At 41.5% G+C, this 21007-nt stretch overlaps 2 protein-coding genes across 7 annotated transcripts in view; both read right to left on the reverse strand.

The window, feature by feature from the left end:
• Positions 1 to 225: 225 nt before the first annotated feature.
• On the reverse strand, positions 226 to 15646 carry fam20b (FAM20B glycosaminoglycan xylosylkinase). 4 transcript variants are annotated; one of them, XM_061237281.1, is made up of 8 exons: positions 15628 to 15646; positions 9278 to 9803; positions 6483 to 6569; positions 5573 to 5682; positions 4546 to 4717; positions 3528 to 3719; positions 3336 to 3395; positions 226 to 1103 (listed from the first exon to the last, which is right to left on the reverse strand). In XM_061237281.1, the coding sequence occupies exons 2-8, from the start codon at positions 9652 to 9654 to the stop codon at positions 872 to 874; spliced, it is 1230 nt and encodes a 409-aa protein (XP_061093265.1). In that variant the 5' UTR covers positions 9655 to 9803; positions 15628 to 15646; the 3' UTR covers positions 226 to 871. The 4 variants fall into 4 exon arrangements, with proteins under 4 accessions (XP_061093265.1, XP_061093262.1, XP_061093263.1 ...); XM_061237278.1 differs by lacking the exon at positions 15628 to 15646 and adding an exon at positions 13420 to 13752; XM_061237279.1 differs by lacking the exon at positions 15628 to 15646 and adding an exon at positions 13183 to 13298.
• Positions 15647 to 15987: 341 nt separating this feature from the next.
• ralgps2 (Ral GEF with PH domain and SH3 binding motif 2) overlaps positions 15988 to 21007 on the reverse strand; it is a 92809-nt gene continuing 87789 nt past the window's right edge. For all 3 annotated transcript variants that reach the window (XM_061239390.1, XM_061239391.1, XM_061239389.1), the window contains one exon: positions 15988 to 20597. In XM_061239390.1, the coding sequence (XP_061095374.1) occupies positions 20568 to 20597 (30 nt within the window). In that variant the 3' untranslated portion in view covers positions 15988 to 20567. The remainder of the gene's footprint in view (positions 20598 to 21007) is intronic.

A 21007-nucleotide genomic window follows, 5' to 3' on the forward strand; every position in this document is an offset into this window, starting at 1 on the left:
AATGTATAAATATAAATACAAGAACCGTAAATAGACAGTCTTCAATAAAGAGATAAATACGTTTTTAAACATTTAATATTTAATAAAGAAAACATTCCTTTTTAAGCCCTTGTTGTAAACTTCCTGTTTTCACTCATATAACAAGCAGTCCAACCTGGAGATCAACAGCATCTCAAATAATCCCAACCCAAACCCCAAACCCCAAACCCCAAACCCCATCCCCTCAGTCCGTAACCAAACCCCATTCCAATATACAGTACTGTAAATAAATCTGACACTACATTAGGTTTCTTTTAATATTATATTCTCATTATTATAATCCTCATTAATATTATTTCACAATTTTCTCTGTACATGTTTGGTTCGTAGGTTCAGTTTGTAACTTCTCATTCACAAGATGGGAGAACTCCTCCCCCCCAATGTGTCCCCTCCACAGACCTCCTGCTTTCTGTCTGCAGAGATTTCCATCTGGCACAAGCACATGTCACTGGGGGCACAAACCCTTAGACCTGAGGCTACAGACTCCCCTCGCCCACCGTGTCGTCTCTGACCATTCCACCAGCGGGTCTTTTCAGATGACACCCCACGAATCAGACTTTGGCATTTGCCCCTCCACGCTCTCTGCCTATGGAGAGAACCTCCAAACACCAGCTACTCGTTTCTAAAAGTTTACTGCCAGCAGTCATCCTGGCACATGGGGTTTTGTAGCGTCGGTGTAACAGCAGGGGTGAGAATCAGGGTGCTTTGAAAAGCGTCCGCTTTGCTGGTCAGGATGAGGTTTCCTCCGGATTGTCAGTCAGTGCGATCCACTGAGGCAGCGTCCCGCCCCTCCGGCCACGGCCAGCTGCCCCCCCTCCTGCAGTGTCCGTCTCTAGGGGTGCGGCAGGTTCATGCGGTCCTCGATCAGGGTGCTGTCCAGGCCCTGGGTTTCTATGCACTGACGCACAGTGGCCAGGATGCCCACGAGCCGGCGGTCCAGGGCGGCCAGGTGGGGCTCGGCCAGCACGGGGGCCGTGGGGTCGTGGGCCGAGGCCTGCCGCATGGCGGAGCTCAGGGCCCCACTCCGCAGCAGGTTCAGCCGGTTCCACGTGGACACGCGTATCCTGGGAGGAGGGGCTCATTTTACACCAAACATTTTACACGCAAACTATTTCACACATTGGATACTTTAGGTAGAAAAGTAATGCCTCCATAGCCAAATTCAATATGAGAGATGGATAAAATAATGAAACACTTATGTTACGCATTAATCGGGTTACCCTTTGCCATAAAAATGTAGTTCACTGTATACAGTTCATACCATTGTGTCTTTTGTCAATGTAGTGTAGTTTATCATTTTCATCATTGACATTGAAAAAACCGCAGGCTTATGAAGCACATTTAAAAAAGAACAAAATTATAGCACTAAAAGTTGGCAGAAAGCTAACTTTACAGTGCACAGACCAAGTTCGTCCATTAAATCCTCCAGTAAGGAGCCACGTCAGCTACATTATGATCCATGATCATGAAAAGGAAACTAGCATTAGCTGGATGAACATAATCAAAAGGTTTCACTTTGAACATTAAAAATGGCATTTTGTGGGCGAGTGCCGTTAGCATTTACGGGTTTCCTGGCAATAAATATGAGAGGAAATGTGGGTTTTTTAATTTTTGGGTTTGTGGTGCAGTAAGCCTCACTGCCATATTGAAAATTGCAATGTCGTAATATATTATTTGTTTTTGTCCTAATTTAAAGACCAACTGAATTTATTTCCGATGGAAATAAAATGGGTAACGCTTTATTTTGCAGCCTGTTAATGACCTATTTACTGGGTAAATACCAGTACTTATTACATAAATATTTTGATTTAAGAGGTAAGTACTATGAAACCTACCGTAAAACGTATTTACATGGTACTTACATACGATACTTACTGACTTTGTTTCATAGTACTTACCACAGAAATCAAAGTAGTTAGCTAATAATTTACACAAGCAGCTGTGTATTTACCCAGTAAATAGGTCATTAACGGGCTGTAAAACAGACTTAGCAGAAAATTTAGCCCCTGTGGGAGTTGGATCTATTTCAAGTGCAAAGGCCAGCTGTTTAACGCAATATTCCATTTTCCTTGCCTACACCCTGTTGGCGAATTGAAATGACGAACAACCAGTGGGATTGTTTTACGAAAACCTTTTGTAACTGCGACAAAGGGTCTTTCATATATTATTACACACATATAAGACTATTTCCTGGTGCTATAACTAACTGTTCTAATAGAAAATATAAGTGTCACAGGCAGACACTTCTGAGCCATTATCACAATTATGATTATGCTGCCTTTATGCTGCCTTTTCAACAGCCATCTACAGAAATACATTACATTAAATTAATGGCATTTGGCAGACGCTCTTATCCAGAGCGACGTACAACAAAGTGCATACCCATAACCAGGGATAAGTGCGCTGAAAGACCCTAGAGGGAAGTACAATTTCAACTGCTACCTGTACAACAAAGATAAGGACCAGGGCCTATTTAAAAAAAATTTTTTTAAACAAACAAATAAACAAACAAACAAAGCAAAAGTGACCAAACTTAACTATCCAAACACTGCTTCCCTAGCCAACTAAAAATACCGATACACAAAGTAAATCACAAAGCCAACAATTAAGGTTCTCAGGGAGGTAAGGAGGGACAGGGAGAGGTGCTGCTTGAAGAGGTGCGTCTTCAGTTTGCGCTTGAAGGTGGGGAGAGATTCTACAGTTCTGACCTCAACGGGGAGTTCATTCCACCACCATGGAGCCAGAACAGACAGTAGTCGTGAGTGTGCCTTCACGTTGTGGTAGATATTTTCGCCTAATGTGTTTTGAATTATGGTGACGATAAACCTGTTCATAAAGAGTCATGAAGAGTATTTGAGTATTAATGGAATTTACCTTAACCACTATTGATTATTTGTCTGTTAACATGAAAATTAACTGATCAAAAGGAATTATTGCAAATGTGCATCTCTAACTAGAATGATATTGGACATTGAAACAAAAACAGGTTAACTGATTTTGATAATGCAAAGGAGATGTGATGAGTAAGACCTATTTTCTGCATTGGTCTGTACATTCATGGATAGGTCACTGCAGACGTCCTGTACATGGAAACTGGCAGGTGATGCACTTGTAAGCATGAAGGCACCGAAGAACAAAAGAGGTCATGTGGAAACTATGGTTGAGCAGAGACCTCAGTGGGCAGATGAAACCGCACCATCAACCCATCAAATCGTATGAAGGATTTGTTATCCTGTGTGTGTGTGTGTGTGTGTGTGTGTGTGTCGGTCCTTCTCTGCTTTTGTGCATTTACTTACATGCAACACTGGTACAGAGGGGCCAGAATACTCCGCTCATCAAGGGCTGCATTCCCAAAACTGCAAAACAAAAAAGAGAAGGAAGCAGGAAGACAAAATGAGACGGACGTATGAAAGGGATGAGGTTTGACATGGGAAGCAGAACACCGTGTACCTGTACAGCACACTGTAAGAAGGGCGAGCTTCCTGTACCTTTTAGCATTATCCAGAAGAATGAGCATGCTCGCGCCTCCGTCGTCCTGGAAACTCTCGTAATGATGCCGATCAGCATTCCCTATAAGGTAGTCAAAGATAGCGGTGTCGATGACATCCAGCAGCCTGGGTCCTGCGTCGTAAGGGGGCATCTTCTTAACCGCTTCACAGTAGCTCTCATCATACTCCCACCTGAGGGCATAAACGCACACACGTCCACAAACTGAATAAAAATACCATCTATGCCCAAACACGTGCATGTGCACACGCGCACACACATGCGCACTCACTCACTCACTCACTCACTCACTCACTCACTCACTCACTCACTCACTCACTCACTCACTCACTCACTCACTCACTCACTCACTCACTCACTCACTCACTCACTCACACACACACACACACACACACACACACACACACACACACACACACACACACACACACACACATACACACACACGCTCACACATGCACGCACACACGCCACACACACATCCCCCTCTACCACGCACAAGCTCTGTAAGTTCTACTCAGAATAGGCTGAAAAAGGACGAAACGTGCCACAAGAACAGTATATGATGAAACCAAGAGCATTTAACATCTACTGTATGTTTCACATACCAGGTCCTGCTATATTGCACAAATATACTGTACAAGGCTTATACTGTCCTCACACTAACTGAAAACAGACTCAACCTGACTGCAGTGAAACCTGCCACAACCACTTTTTAGAAAGCGGTACTGCAAATGTGTAATTGTACAGCGCAAGGAGGAAGCGGGCGGTATCTCAACACGCTTGCACTGAAAGTAAACTCGGAAATGTCCAGCGAGGGGACCAATTTCAAACAAAACAAAACCTGGTTATCATATCTCACGTGACACAGCGGCATTTTTATGATGCCGCTCCTGAGCAAAAACACTTTTCAAACCCAACCGCTGAGGCTGCAGTCTGGGGCCGGCCTGGAGTTCACATCAGTCTGCACCACAGCATCAGAGAGAGAGTGGGTCTTGCCTGGCCAGTTTGCCCTCTCTGTAGGTGCGTCCCCAGGGGTGCCTGTGCTTCTGCAGGGGCCACACGTCCGGGAGCCACAGGGTGACAGAGCCCTCCATCACCTCACCTTCTGCGCACGCCGGCTCACTCTCGCGGCAGTAGTAACACTTCCCATAGAAGCACGTGTTGTTCCCTGAAACATGCATGTTCACACACAATGAGTGGGCCAGTATGGAGGAAAGTGGGTCCACCCATAGTGGAAGAGGGAATAACTACGCAGCGCAGACGGACAGATACCTCTCTCAAACCAGAATCAAAATTCAAAGACGCATATTAAAATGAAATGTACTCAACAAGATCAAGTGCAACATCAAACAGATCTTATACAGGTAGTTGTCGACTTACGACCTATGCAACTTACGACTGTTCGCCTTTACGACCACGACTGCGCGGTACGGCAGTTTCGGCTGGCGCTGGTTATAACAATAATGAACAAAAACAACGTTGTTAAAATATGTTAAAAGATGATAACAGTACTAAGACTGGTGATACAATGGTTATAACAATAATGAACACAGAAAATATTGATAAAATATGACTTAAAGATGATTATAATACCATTACACAGTATAATATATGTAAGGTAATTATAACATCGCCGACTTACGACCAGTCGGTCGGAACCAATTACGGTCGTAAGTCGACGACTACCTGTATTTAGAATGCTTATTTCAATGTAGGATTTCTGATGATGTAATTGGCAGTCCAATTTGTGAGAATAAATAAGGAAGACAGAACCAAATTAACCAATTAGTGTGTAGAACTGTATTGAAATTTGTGCTCACAGTACATTAGGCCAAATGCTACAGCTTGTAAGGGCAGAGAGTCTGTGGCCTTGGTATTTATTTCTGTACGAAATCCTGCAGTTCCCTGGGTCAAATCATAAGCAATTGAGTAAAATATGTCCAAACTGTATGTAGCTACTTTGAATACACTTCAAACACAACATTGAGCCAGTCTACCACAGAAAGACAAACAGGAGTGTAACCTTGCATAAGGAAGGTGCTCAGCAACTGGTCTGTGGCCACTGGTTTGATCTCTGTGCGCAGATTCACAAACCTCCCTACCACTAGGGGAGCTCTTCTGAAACCAAGGATCCTGAAGGGCAGAGATATGAGTAGCATTAAGAAACACTTGCACTCCAAGCACTTGAAGGACATTATGGAATTCTGAAGAACAGATTGAAGGTGTGTTCCATTATTCAGGAAATGCATACTCCTACCACTCCACTACCACCCTCCACCACTCCATGCCCTGGAAACTGATCTTTGTACACTCCCTCCCTCAACAGTCCCATTATCAAAGTAGACAAACAAACAAAACTGCTCAAGTGTTTTCACATTTCTGTGTGACTTCATCATGCTCACACTCATAGTACTAACAAGGAAGCAGGTTTATATTTGTTTGTACATAAAACCAACATGACTGTAAATAAGGACGGCAGCTAACATTATTTCAGCATGTGAATATGCGCGGATGAATTTATTCGAACAACCATTTCCGACTGACATAAGTATTACCAAAAAATTTGTTACAGATGTTACAGTGAGAAATAATTATTTTTCAATGTGAACACTGAACATTAGAAAACAATAACTCCCTGAATATGAAGTGCCACGAGTAAGATCTGTAATTGGCTATGGGAATATGTGTGCGATCTGCAAAAATGAAAACTTATGATAGGACTATTTCATCAACACAGGACGTCGACTTTGATGACGGCAAAGCCGATAAGCTTGTCCTGATTTTCTTTACTCCCCCCGTTCACCAAATCCCTCACTTTGCTCCAAATACTTCCGCTGGAGTGGAGGAGTGGTAGTGGGGGAGTGGAGTAAAGGAGAGTGGTATGAAAGATAATGGGACTGCGAGAGCCTGCGCCAGCTTAAAAGCTGCATTACCTGTCCAGGTGAAAAGCTGCCACCTCAGCATTGTGTCTGTCGTAGCCTGCGTACGGCTCCCCCTCTACCACATAATTTCGACTATACCTGACGGAGGGAAACAAGATACTGATGAGGATGTAAAATCTGAGAAATCTTACAGAGATGGTCACACATTGCTGGACAACATGTGTTTTTCATTCAAAAAAGCAGCTAGCTGGCCATCAACTGTTCAACTGTTCATTATAAACATGAGAAAGCACCTGCAACTCAAGCCACATACAAAGCAAACTATAAAAACATGTATTTTGTACGTACAGGGGTATGCACAAGACACAGGCAATAGACTACAACGCTATAGTTCAGAATACTGAAACTCTAATATATCAAAACTGAAAGGTTGACATACTTTTATACATATTTAATTATATTGTGTTATAGAGGTTATACAAAATGCATACTATTGAACAATGCATGTTATTTTCCCTCCGATCTGGATTGGCTGAGTAACTGTAAGTCAGGTGACAGGGTCCTCTCTTCTGCTCCTACAGGACAGGAGTTGCAGATGACATGACATGTCTCCCCACCTTCAAGCGCAAACTGAAGACGCACCTATTCAAGCAGCACCTCTCCCCGTCCCTCCCTACCTCCCTGTGAACCTTAATTGTTGTCCTTGTGATTTACTTTGTGTATCGGTATTTTTAGTTGGCTAGGTAAGCAGTATTTGGATAGTCAAGTTTGGTCACTTTTGCTTTGTTGTTTGTTGGTTAATTTGTTCGTAAAAAAGAAAAGAAAAAAAAAAGGCCCTGGTCCTTATCTTTGTTGTACAGGTAGCAGTTGAAATTGTACTTCCCTCTAGGGTCTTTCAGCGCACTTATCCCTGGTTATGGGTATGCACTTTGTTGTACGTCGCTCTGGATAAGAGCATCTGCCAAATGCCATTAATGTAATGTAATGTAATGTCAAAATACGTAATGGCTACTATTCTTGAATTTGACTACAGGCATAATCCTGGTCTTCACTGAAAGGTAACCATGACAGGATTAATAAAATAAAGTTACAGAAGCTCAAACACAGCGATATCTTTTTGTTTTTAAGTGGATACAGATGCTTGTACTCTGGGCGCTTGGAAAAACAATGGAGCCACAGCCATAATGCTAGATAATATCACCAAACATTTGATGGACAATATCACCAAAAATGAGCATTCTAAGCGGGTTTCCAAAAATGCCATTTGGACAATCCAAAAGACAATACAAATAATGTAGATAATAGCATTCCTATGTACAAGTACTCTTGTACAAGTATGCAAAGCCTCAATAAACAGAACTGATAATTCCTCTGGAGAAATTCTAAGTAAACAATGGACAGTCTATCAAGGTTTCTCCCAAGTTTTAAATGAAAAATTATGAATTTGGTCATGAAAAGGACACCAACTTCACCCCGATACAGTACAACATGAGTACAGAGCACAGAAGAGACAAGCAGTCACAAAAACAGACCATACTGATACAACATACATACTTTCATTTTCACTCTCCCTATCAAAACTATTTCAATATCTGGCCCTGTTTTGACCATCACCTTTATTCAGAATCCTAGAATAAACTAAATGTCAAGGCTTCTTCAAATGAATGAATTCATGTTCTGTTTAAGGCTGTCTGCATAATCAAAATATATCATAATCCAGTTAAAAGTAGCTTACCCTGCACAGTAAAAGATAACAGATGTAAAAACGTATTACTACAGTGCGCTCAACAAACTGAAGACTTAGCTGAACTGTGCAACCATTGTGCCAGGGGCCTGGAGACATTTTCCTTCAGGGCTGGTGCAGGAAAGCCCCAGACACCTAACCATAGAAATCCCTATTTTGCAATGAACCTTCCCTTACATGGGAAATTAATTTTTAATACATTTGCTAAAATGTTTTCACTTCGTCATTATGGGTTATTGAGTGCAGATCAGCAAATACGACAATATTATCCATTTAAAATGATATCTACAAAACAAAGAGCAAAAAGTAAAGTCTGAATACTTTCTAAAGCCACCATAGGCCAGTAAAGGTACAGATGCTTGTACTCGGTGGGCTTGGAAACACAATGGAGCCACAGTCATAATGCTAGATAATATCACCAAACATTTGATGGAAAATATCACCAAAAATGAGCATTCTAAGCTATGTCTAGGCGGGTTTCCAAAAATGCCATTTGGACAATCCAAAAGACAATACAAATAATGTAGATGACAGCATTCCTATGTACAAGTACTCTTGTACAAGTATGCAAAGCCTAAATGAACAAAACTGATAATTCCTCTGGAGAAATTCTAAGTAAACAATGGACAGTCAATCAAAGTTTCTCCAAGTTTTAAATGAAAAATTATGAATTTGGTCATGAAAAGGACACCAACTTTACCTCGATTTGTGTCGTCTCTGGATTTCTAAAATGCAGAGAAGGTGAGGTCCAACCACATCACAAAATAGAGAACCGGTGTCGCTAAAGCATTGGCATCATAAAATAGTTTACCCTGAGTTTTAACAATTTCAAACGGTATATCATGAGACCACATTGATTGAAAACTGTGGAAAAAAGGAATGAATGCAAATAAACCCACTCACTTATGGGGATAAAGCAAAAAAAGATTGATTAGTGTCATTTCACTGCAGACTCCACAATGTACCACAAAAACAAAGAAGGCTGGAACAAAAACCCCATTCTAATGAATTGCTGGCTCTGGTCTTTTTGAAGGCTAAAAGAGAAGGCTGTGAAGTAACTCATACATAAAAGCACCGCTGGTTTCTTATGTGGGAATCTTACCTCTTGGGCTTAAAGACCACCTTCTGTCCCCCATCAAGCACTAAGAGGGCCTTCAGCTGGGTGCCCTTGTAGCCCACGTCAGCCCTCTCCACCCGGGCGGTCACCAGGGCTGTGAGCACTGCTGCCATCTCTGGGGTGTCATCTGGGTACACCTCCCTGGGCCCCACCCACTGCGCCGCCACCTCCCAGGGTGATTGGAGAGTGTGTGTGAGCCGTGCCCCCTTGGCCAGCTGCAGCCCGGCCTCCATCTTTCTGAAGGCGCGCAAGTCTCGCCGACTGGCAGCCGAGCCCTCGCCCCCGTCCAGCAGGAAGACCTTGGCCAGTCCCAGCAGCAGCAGAACAGCACATAGCACCACCACGCGCTGCTTCAGCTTCATATTTCTGACCGCTCCTGGCTCTCTGACTCTTACCGCCGTGGCCTTAACCCTGGGACATGGCACTGAACTCGGCCGTCCCCCCCTGTGATGGGTAACCAGGACCTGCTTTCCAAATCTTGCTCTGGCTGTCCCCGGTCTGCTGTCCACAGCTGGGCCCAGGAGTACAGGGAAGGGATCAACATGAGTACAGAGCACAGAAGAGACAAGCAGACAGTCACAAAAACAGACCATACGGATACAACATACATACTTTCATTTTCACACTCCCTATCAAAACTATTTCAATATCTGGCCCTGTTTTGACCATCACCTTTATTCAGAATCCTAGAATAAACTAAATGGTCAAGGCTTATTCAAATGTTCTGTTCAAGGCTGTCTGCCTAATCAAAATAATCATAATCGAGTTAAAAGTAGCTTACCCTGCACAGTAAAAGATAACAGATGTAAAAACGTATTACTACAGTGCGCTCAACAAACTGAAGACTTAGCTGTGCAACCAATGTGCCAGGGGCCTGGAGACATTTTTCTCCAGGGCTGGTGCAGGAAAGCCCCAGACACCTAACCATAGAAATCCCTATTTTGCAATGAACCTTCCCTTACGTGGGAAATTATGCAGTAAAACAGCAGGCCCTCCAAGTTATGCAAGTGACCTTATAAAGATACGTTGTACGTCGCTCTGGATAAGAGCTTCTGCCAAATGCCAATAATGTAATAAAGCACCACATCATAAATATCCACAATGCAATCTGCATCAAATGGGTGGAGGATTATTTATTGACTGTAAGCAATCCTCCACCCACATTTTATGATTTTTTTGATAAATGTACAGCAAACTATAGATCACATACAAAGAGGGCAAAGTTGTTATTAGTAGGTACAAATACCCTACTATGCACAAGTCACCCCCACTCACTGCCTTCAGTGTCTTGTCTACAGGAGGATCATTATAAGCTCAAGTTTTTACAGTTTTTTGACCTGACATGCAGGTGTGAATTGAGACCAAATATACAGAGGTTTGGGCCTTTCTATGTCAAATCAATTCAATTTGCCACAGGTGGACTCCAATCAAGTACAGATCTCATGGATAATTAAAGTGAACAGGATGCACCTGACCACAATTTGGAGTGCCACAGCAAAGGGTCTAAATATGTATATAAATGAGAGATTTTAGTTTTTAATTTTTAATAAATTTGCAAAAATGTTTTCACTTCGTCATTATGGGTTATTGAGTGCAGATCAGCAAATATGACAATATTAACCATTTAAAATTATATCTACACAACAAAGAGCAAAAAGTAAAGTCTGAATACTTTCTGAAGCCACCATAGGCCAGTAAAGGTTTATTTAAATATTATCGTCAAACAGTGCTTGGTAATCATTCCAGCTTTTTTTCTACCTCATTCACAACAATCTATTTTACTATTTTTCAATCACTCTCACTTCTACCGAATCTCTTGGTCATCATGTCGTTATATTTCAGTCTTCCTAAGAAATATGACTAAAATGTGAAAAGACATGGTCAGGGGTCAGATACATGCACACCAGTGTGATACCTTTATGAATACAAAGCTGCATGAACATCATAAACAGGTACCCATGTACTGCAGTTACATTTACATTTACACAAGCTCTGAATGCAAATTTTTCAGCATGAATTTTGCATTTGCACAGCTTTGCCACACAGCCACTAGATAAACTGCTTAGCCACACAACTCTTTGCAACAACTAACACACTAATATTTTCTCTTTTGCTGTCATTACAACACTGTAATTTTTCAAGCAGAGAAAGTGTGAAAAAGCGGGGGGGGGGGGGGGGGGGAATATACTGTATTGCATATTGTATATGCAAATATTCAGAGGTCTTTAAGACATTACAACGGGTGACCCAGACTTGAACCACACTAAAATAATATCTCTGGCCACTGTTATTGCGAGTTGGCATGGTATGGCAAAAATGGTTATGAAATGTCCTGCATTCTAATGACGCAGTGACCACTGATCACTGTAACACCCAGGCTGTTCTCAAATATTGACCCAGACCTGTTGGCAGTGCTGCTGAACACCTGCCAAACAGGATATCTGTCTTAAGGAAAGAAAGAAATGACCAATACTACAGAATCCTGTCCAACCAACCCTCTGTATTTTCCAGTAGACACAATAGACCGTAATTAATTTAACGTTAGCAATCATCCACTGGAAATTGCGGACAAGCAGCCAAATCAAATCAAATATAACATAAAATGCTTGTTCACTACAGACATATCCTTAAAAGAAAAGCAAGCAAACAACAGACCCCATGAATGCTTAACAATTGTATTTCTGGAACTGGTGTCGCTAATCACTCGCCTATACGTAAACATGCAGGTCAAGACTGCTATGATTGATATTTTGATTGGTTGATTGGTAAAATGGGCTGGGTACTTAACAGAATATTATGGCGAGAACCGACATTCAGCCCAGCCACAGTGCTCATCTTGCCACTAGCTAAAGTGTACCTAGCAACTGCCCTGTTTGACTAAAGCAAAGTAGTATCTAGCGCCTTGTAAATTCCTTGAATGACTTGAATTCCTAAGACTAGCTAGGAATTCAAGTAATTTCAATAGTGATCAACGAATACCATCGCTAAATATTTGATTAACCAAATAAACAAACTGTGCGTCTTATTATTGTAGTCTTAACGAAACTACATAGTCATTTTATCGCTAATTAATTGCCACGCAAGCAGTAGTCTTTGGACTGCCTCACAATTCCGTCTTTCATTCATTCATGCTAAGTAGGTTAGGCTAACATTGCACACATCGTATCGTGGCCACCAGGTTGTAGCGGCCTGCACCCCGCGAACCCTCGAATTTTCCTACCGAAAAACAGCGAACATGTTGAACAAACCGGTGTCATGCTGTAGTCAATTAGCTAGCTAGTTATCATACTACCTAAGATTACGTATCAGTCTGTATTCTATAGTATATGATTATACCCCACAAATATAGGTAGCATTTACATTTATTTAGCTAGTTAGCAAAATACTAGTTTCTATAAAATGTACACGACTGGTAAAGGCAACGATTTACATCTCGAGGACAGCCAAGTTAGTTGGCTAACACTGAATTAAATTGCTTGGAAACCGCAAATGAAAACACTTGCGAAGTCGAAATGTGACGTTAAGCTGGTTGCTAGTTTGGTATGCCATTGTTAACAGCTAGCTATAAAGCTAGAGCTGCGAATTAGAACTCAATGGTTAGCTATACGGCTGTGCTAGCTAGCTAGCTAGTTACCCTGGTGGGCCGCATCTAGTGAGAACCTTCCTCGTTTGCCTCTAACGTAACGAGTGTAGCTAAAGTTGCATATTTAACATTATCCATAATGTCATTCATTCATAACGTTAGCTGGCTAGGACACCGTAATGCTAGTCCAGCTAGCTAGCTGCCAATACATCAAAGATGTGTTCTGTTCACATCTGTGTGAACCAAAAGTCAATTCTAGCGAGCTATGTTAGCTACAACAAATCTCTCAATTTCATTAGTAGCTTACTCTCTGTAGTAAAAAAAAATATGCTTAAATGTTCTCCAGACTGTCGTTCATGCAGATACCCACTGATACAATTGGGTTAAATAATTCGCATGTTGCACATCTTGGCGAAAACAATATCCGTAACTATCCCACCACGGTTGCTGTGTGCTCCAGCTAGCTTAGTAAACATGAAACGTTACCGAGCTAACGTTAGCTTGAAGGCTCATGTTCAGTGCGATATCTTTTGACTCAGCGTACCTTTCGTCACCGTTGTGGAGCCAGAATGTCCAAAAATCTTTGGGCAATGTACAAAATTGTGGTTTTTACTGAATCGCTCATATGTCTCACATTCACCATTCGATTTTCTTTCCTATCATCCGATATTCCTCCCTCACTCCCGTATACACACTTCCTCATGCAGAAATTCCACGCCGCCTCATCCCTTAAAGTGAACACACACACACATTATACTTGTCATGCATCGAATCGACTGGCGTTGTACAGCTATACCATCATCGCCATGCCACCGAATTTCACCGAAATTAAACCTGGTGGTAGCTATCCACTACAGAGCGATAAGCTTCTAAGAGCAAAAAGTTCACATTCTACCAATACGGTCGCCCATCCGCCACTGTAGTGAAATACAGTATTTCTGATATGCCAATCTCTGCAATGATTGTGATCCGCAAAATCCAGTGTCATCTTTGGTAGAGCGTAACGTTACTTTCCCTCCATTAATCATTTTAATACTTATTTAATACTTATTAACGATGGATATTAACGATGGAATGCTGTTAGCTAACGACAATGACGGGTACATTTTAGCATGACACATTTGTAGCCTACGTCAAGGCTACACAGGGTTCATAAGGTTCACTCATTTGTCAAACCTGTAGCTACAATTAGTTTGCTCGAATGAGAACGGATACCTTGATAACTCAGCGTAAGTTTTTATTATTAATATTTATTTTTTATTACAGGATTGATTAATTGGATCATTGTAACTTATATGAATTAAATTGTGCCTGTGAGTCAAAGGGAAATACCTTTTTATACTGTTTAGTAAGATATCCAACTTAAAATGTCAGCTATTCAAGTTTCTAAGTAAATAGTGTGACGAATACTTGAGGTCACAATATGAGAAGTATGAGAAGACCAACACTACATTGTTGATGCAATTTCACACATCAACAATGCTTTATAAATGCATTACATCGCATATGCATGATGCTTACAGCTGCACACTATGTTACAGATTCAAGTCCAATTCTGAGGAACAACCAGTCTTACAAATACAGAGGAACCTTCTTTCGCACATTGTTACCATGCGCACACCAGGGGGTAGTGGTGTACCACTACCAAAAATCTGATATTAACCCACATAAATGTAACATTACATTGCACTACACAAAGTCTAATCTCCAATCCTACTTTTAAATATCAATTAAAATAATAAATAAATATAGCTCAGCAAAAGTAAGCATTATATCCCAGAGCCTGTTGAGGTCTTCCTCGTGTTGCTGAGTTCAGTATGCTGTCTGAACGATACAAACTGCCACTTGCAGGTTGTCTTGTGCAAGGAAGGTACTGCTCGATCAAGGCAAAATAATGGTGAAGGATTAGCCACAAGTGTTATGAAATGAGAAGTATTGCCATTAAATGAAAAAGGAGAGACTTGGAAGTGTGCCATGTACCATTATAAAATGAGTCTTTGGAAAAACAATATTATTATAAATAAATGTAATGAAATATTACAAATGAGGATGGGACATTTTGAGTTATAGAACATTGCATGAATAAGTTGGTGTATTCATAAAAGTGCTCAGTGAGTGCATATCCACCATCTAAATGTCCAACAGATATCAGCAAACCAGCGACTAGCATGAAAATATTGGAGCTGTGCTCCATGTATGGACATCAATGGTTTGTGAGCCACAACAAACAGGTCTGCCAGGCCTCTCTCCATCAGTAATCCCATGAAACCAACAGGTATGCCTTAGTGCAACATGGCAATCTTGATGTTGAGATGAGGGGCAGTGGAGGTTTATATATAAAAAAAATAATTAAAAAAAAAATAATAATAATAATTTTTGGGCCAGTTCTACCCTACCATCACCAGTCAGAGTGCATCAACGAGTGGTCCTCACTCTTGGTCCAAGACAGCCGCAGAGCGTGCTGGTTTTTGTCTTCACATTAATATCAGCAAACATTTGAGACACAAGAAACCAGGTGAGGCAAGTTAACTGTGCATTTAACTTTCATTTCGATCATTCCACTTTTAAGCTGTAAAAATGTCAATGTTATTCCAGCTTTGCTTTTATCGTGTTGAGATTGCAAAGATGCATCTCTGACTTGTGAATCTCCGGTAAATACCCAGAAATAATTTAGTAGCAAGTTCCTCTGAGTGGAAAATTACTCCATTAAGGCCATTTACTTAACAAGCTGGCATCATGATAAACTACATACCTGCACGGCTGGAGAAAGTTTTTCACTTCCTGTTCTGTAACGAAGAAGAAAAATAGCATTGCCACAGGAACAAACTAAACAGCCAGCTAAACAGCTTGTGTATTTCACAAGAAGCATTACCCCAATCTCATCAATAAATCCAGCCAATATGAAGCGGAAAGAATGAATTGACTGCAGTGAATGTATGACAAAAATGTGTGGGTTAGAAATAAATGGTTAAAACCAAAGCTTCTCCGTGTGGGAGAGGTTCCAGATTCCAGCTGCTCTGCCTCAGGGTGTAAACATCTGTACAAATCAGGTCTACTCCAGCTCATTGTTTTCCACTTCCATAAAAAACAAAAAAGATGTCAGAGGCAAAAGTTTAACAATTCAAGTAGTTTTATTTCAGTAGGAAAGATTATAGTTTAGTCAGTACCTAAAGTGTCAAAAAGCTAGCTTATGTGCAAACACACAGTAATACCTCACCAATTCACACTCATACACACTGGCGTGCAGCCTCGCACGTGCAAATTTTATCTTATCTTTAAAAGATTAAAAACAAACCAAGGGAATAAAAGGACCACGTGTTTATTGTTTTCTCTGGTCTTAAGCCTAGGAGCACATCTCTCAGTTCAAAGGTCATAGTGCTCGCTAGGATCATGAATAAGGAGCCAGGACCAGCAGACAAAGATGGGGCGCAGGGGTAAAGGAGATGGTGGCTCACTGGAATGGCACAATGACACCTCATGTCACCCAATTAAAAACTATTTTGATGACATCTTTAACAGTTGATTAATAAACACCAGCCCAGCATCACAGTCTAATGCAGGTACCAGATTGAGCAATATCCATATCGAGGATATGAAGCATAAAACATTACCCCTATCATCCAAACTCAATCCACTGTCATCCAATGGAAATTCAATCTAATTTTGCTGAATTCTTACAAAATGTCAAGGGGAGACAATTTCAAAAAGCAAATTTACCCTGTCAATACACACAGGTCATTGTGCATTAGTATATATAAACAGTGTAAACTCGAGTTATAGTATAAATCGCACAAAAAGCTTAACATTCAGTCTACTTAGAAAAAAAAAGAAAAAAGAAAAAGGACAAACACATTGCTTATGAACCCCATTCCCAATGTTAGTCACTACAATGATACATTTATATCGCTAAATTCATCTGCCTGCACTGTCTGAACACGTTTCCAGCACAACGATGGCAATGTTTTTAATTACTTCGGTTTATTACATTTTACCCAGCACGAAGCCAGTGTGTACCAGTACCTACCGTGTGAGTAGGCTGTGATACACAGACGCGTCCAGGGAGAGGGGAGGATGCAGAGGCATGGGGCTGAACACGGGAGGGGCAATGCACTCTGTCAGCACCGCTGCTCTGAGCACTCAACCAGGGCTCCAGAGGGCCGTGTATGTCCCATCTCCCAAAAGGCAATGATTGCACAGTAATGACAGAAATGAGACCAGGATCAGATGATAGATTTCCCTGATCCTAGTTGATCCATGTTCCTATGCAAACTACTACCGTCTTTATGACTAAGGTTGACTGCTTTTCCACACCTGCTTTTTTGAGTGATAGAAAACGCAGCCAGTGTCTTATAAATGGCACCAGAACTAATGGAAGTAATTAACAGAGTAACAAGGTTAAACCACACCTGTCAACTGAAGATGTCTTGCCAGTCTGTGGTGAGTCCCTTTTCAGAGAGTCCTTACATCATGTGGGTTGAATATTGTTTGTCTCAAATGTCAAATGCCAGATCGCTCTCAAATGTAAAATGCCATAATTAAGTGGCATGAAATATGTTCAACACTGGATAGGGCCGGATATTGCAGGCTGGAGGTTCTTCAAGGATGTTACGAAAACACCACATGCCTTCTTAGTGCACTAAAGTGCAACTGCAGTGATTAAATGAAATGGATACTACAAATATCTCGGTTCCATTTCATACATGGATGACGGTTGTGCAGTTGGAACGACTTGCTGTATGTGCTCTGCAATGGGAGTCTGATTCCCTTGGTGTTGATCTGTACTCGGGCTGTGGTGGATGAAGCCGACATTGCACAAACCAAATTCATGTGCTGCACTGTCAGACTCATCAACGGACTGCATTCACAGCAATACACACCACCACAAAATGTGACTCCAGCTACTCTTGCATTAAAAAAGTTATCTTAAAGCATCAACTGGATCTGGATATGACAAGGATTACCAGCTCTGCCATTCTCAATGGTCTGTCATCCCCTTGGAAATCACTGAAGTGACCTGCAAGGTGTGCTTGTTAAATCTCGAGTTAAAAAAATAGATAATATATACACATGTACTCTGTGCACCTACACAAAGTCAAACGCACACATACAGGCTTGGGTATCTCGTCGTACGGTCTGGATTCTCAATTCTTCTCATAGTCCTTCTGCCATCTTTCACTATAGCCTGAAAATACTATAGCCCACCTGAAACACTGCCTGTCACGTCTGCTCCCTCTGTCCCTACTCCCGAGAGTCCTTCAGCACAGCACACTGCCGTCTCCTCCACCCACTAATCAAGGCCACCATCCCTAAGCTCCACGTGCTGGAGTTAATACTGAGTCTCCATCGCTCCATTGAGCAGACACCACTTGAGCAGAACCAAGACAGTATTGCATAACTACAAGCCACATCATAAACGAACCAAATAAGCACAGAAAACTGACAGCTGGGCTTGAAGTAGAAGCAGAATAGCGCCACATGTACTGTATGCGTCACAATTACATAGCCTAACATAGTCACATTGAATGTTGCTCTGTTCAGTACAAAATCACCTTTCAAGCGTCCATAGGGGACCAACAGATGGGAAGCCTAAAATTTGTCAAATTTGATTCTTTCACGACTGGAGTGGTCTCAGACTCAGGTGAGCAGTGATTGAGAAGCTCTGAGAAAGCAACAGGATGCTGACCTTGATTACTCATTCTTGTAAACATATGTGGTGAAAAAACACACAAATCAGGTTCTGCAATCTGTTGCAAATTATGGACATGAAGGAAACTCAGGCTAGTAAAAGCAAGCTCTAGTGTACCGGCCAAGTATAAACAGCCATTCAATAATGACTGCAAATTAGAGCCTAGTCTCTTTTTGATGTCGAAGACCCCATCCATAGCAAGAAATAATACGATTTAAAAAAAAAAGCTATTTGTTCCAAGTTTAACACTTTCGTTCCCAAATCAATGAGCACACAGCACACTGATAAACACCCATGTGAAATGTGAGCCCAGCCCTTAAGCACACCCTGGATGTCAGTGGCACCCCACAATCAAATAAACTGACATGAACTCCAAACAGGTGAAAGAAGGTAAAATACTCTAAACAAAATTGACACATACAAAGTAAGGTATAAAATACATTAAATAAGTAAATGACTAATGTAACACACAAATGTAACCAAATTTAAAAGAACCTAGACTTGTGCAAGATAATTCTACACTGTAATACTGCCAATTACCCCCCAAAAAAGACAAAAAAGAAAAAATCAGGAGAAATACAACAATGTACAAATGGACTCTATGCATGGCTCCACAATAGCTTTGTGTTGCTGCTGCTGAGTGGTTGCGCTTGTCACATGGGGAGAGTTTGGAGATGAAAACTCCCATCTATCTCCAGGCTCAAACCGTTAAATCTTTTTAAAAAAAACAAAAAAAAAAACAGCGTGGACTGATTTCCTTTCACAGCTTTCACAAGTGGTTAGTGTGTTATCTGGTAGACAAGACTTCACAAAGAACACATTGAAATAGCACAAAAAAAATAAAGATTTCAAAGATAAGCAAAATGTGGCAAGGTCATCAAAACAGTTCAGTTTAGAATTATAGTACCTCTAGAAGCTTACTGTAGTTCAGTCAGATGCCTGTAAGGAGTATGTTTATATACAGTATTTGAGAAAAGACGACTAGGTAGAAGGCATGGGGCTTGCATGGGAGGTCCTCTACACATTGTGAGTCTGTAGAATTCTTATACATTTACAATCTCCAGTGCTCTTGGAAAAAATATAGAGTATAAAATAAAAAATAGTAAAAAATCAAAATACAACATACAAAATAAAAGTGGTTACGAACTCCTAATAAACTCAAGAGTCACCTGGGCAACATACTATGATACACACTATTAATTCTTTTCCGAGTTGAGATGTTGGGCTAATTCTCATTCTTACATAGGATTATGACACGGGAACAGTGAGCTACCTCAGGATTCCTAGAAAGATGGTTTAAGATTATCTGGAAATGTTCCCCTGGAATTCACAGGGAATCGGACGCCTTTCATTGTGAGTGCTGAAGTCATCTTAACAGGTGCCGTTTTCTCAAAATGTGTAGAAAACCTCATCTCCATGCTTCCGTTGGCCCCATTTTGCTGAGAACACAATCAATCTTATACAATGAGGGGAGTAATGTCAAAGGGACAAACCCTTATAAACCTTCCTGCTCAGTAGAAGCACAGCCATCTGTGTCAGATGTCTAGACCCCATCCACTCTAACGGCGTGTAGAACTACAGAGACAAACAGCCGAGCTTGTATGAATGGCAGTGCGCTTTATAGCCTTCGTATTGCAAAAGAGGAGGTGAGAGCAACGGGAGTGTGTAATGCGAGTGGGTCAGGTCCAACCGTTCCTTCAAAGAGGCGAACAGGGAAAAGGCCCTAATTCAGTGCCCACCCTGCTCTGGAGTTCTGAGGAGCCGACACTGAAGAGAAAGAAACGGGGCGCGGTGGGGGACTGAACGTGACAGAGGAGCAGTGGAGCGGGTCCCAGTTCAGCGGTGTGGGGCTCTGTGCTTGGGCCTCTCCTCTCCACACCCAGCCTTCTCTCTCTTAAGGCAGCGGTGGCAGCAGGGTGCAGCGAGGCGGGGTCATGGCAGTGGAAGGCTCCCACCAGTGCTGCAGAGTCACTACCCACTGTCCCTCTCAAAGTCTCCAGCGCCACTCACTCAAAGGACATCAGATTGGCTGGAACCTGGCCAAAGACAAAGGGATCCACACAGTCAGTCAAAACAAATGTACCATGCTCTTCAGGACCATGCTTGTCCTCTATGGAAATGTACAATAAATGTGTGTGGTTTATGCTCACAGCCAATTAATACATACTAAACATTCAAATACAAACTATAAGTGTAAACTCAATTGGCCTAGCATTATATATGTGTTTGGATTGGCCAAAGCCCTCTTGAGAACCAAATGTGATGCACCTTGTGTGTTTTGGCCAGTCGGAGAAGAGACTTGAATTTGGCTTGATTGACATGCCAAATAAGTAATAATGTCAGGTTAACATATGTGAATGACATACGCAACCACAATTTCACTCTGGAAAAACCATGTTGACTAAATGACTTGACCTGAGGCGCTGGTTAAATGTACACACACTGT

Source organism: Conger conger, chromosome 4 (genome assembly GCF_963514075.1).
Source record: "Conger conger chromosome 4, fConCon1.1, whole genome shotgun sequence".
In the NCBI taxonomy this organism is placed as follows: Eukaryota; Metazoa; Chordata; class Actinopteri; order Anguilliformes; family Congridae; genus Conger; species Conger conger.

Excerpts from the sequence above, each read along its gene's own strand:
- fam20b (XM_061237281.1), bottom strand. The coding sequence starts at position 9,654 with ATGAAGCTGAAGCAGCGCGTGGTGGTGCTATGTGCTGTTCTGCTGCTG. Across the intron at positions 5,683-6,482 it reads GCAGCTTTTCACCTGGACAG|GATCCTTGGTTTCAGAAGAG; the intron begins GTAATGCAGCTT and ends TCTGCCCTTCAG. Across the intron at positions 1,104-3,335 it reads CCTCTGTACCAGTGTTGCAT|GATACGCGTGTCCACGTGGA; the intron begins GTAAGTAAATGC and ends CCCTCCTCCCAG.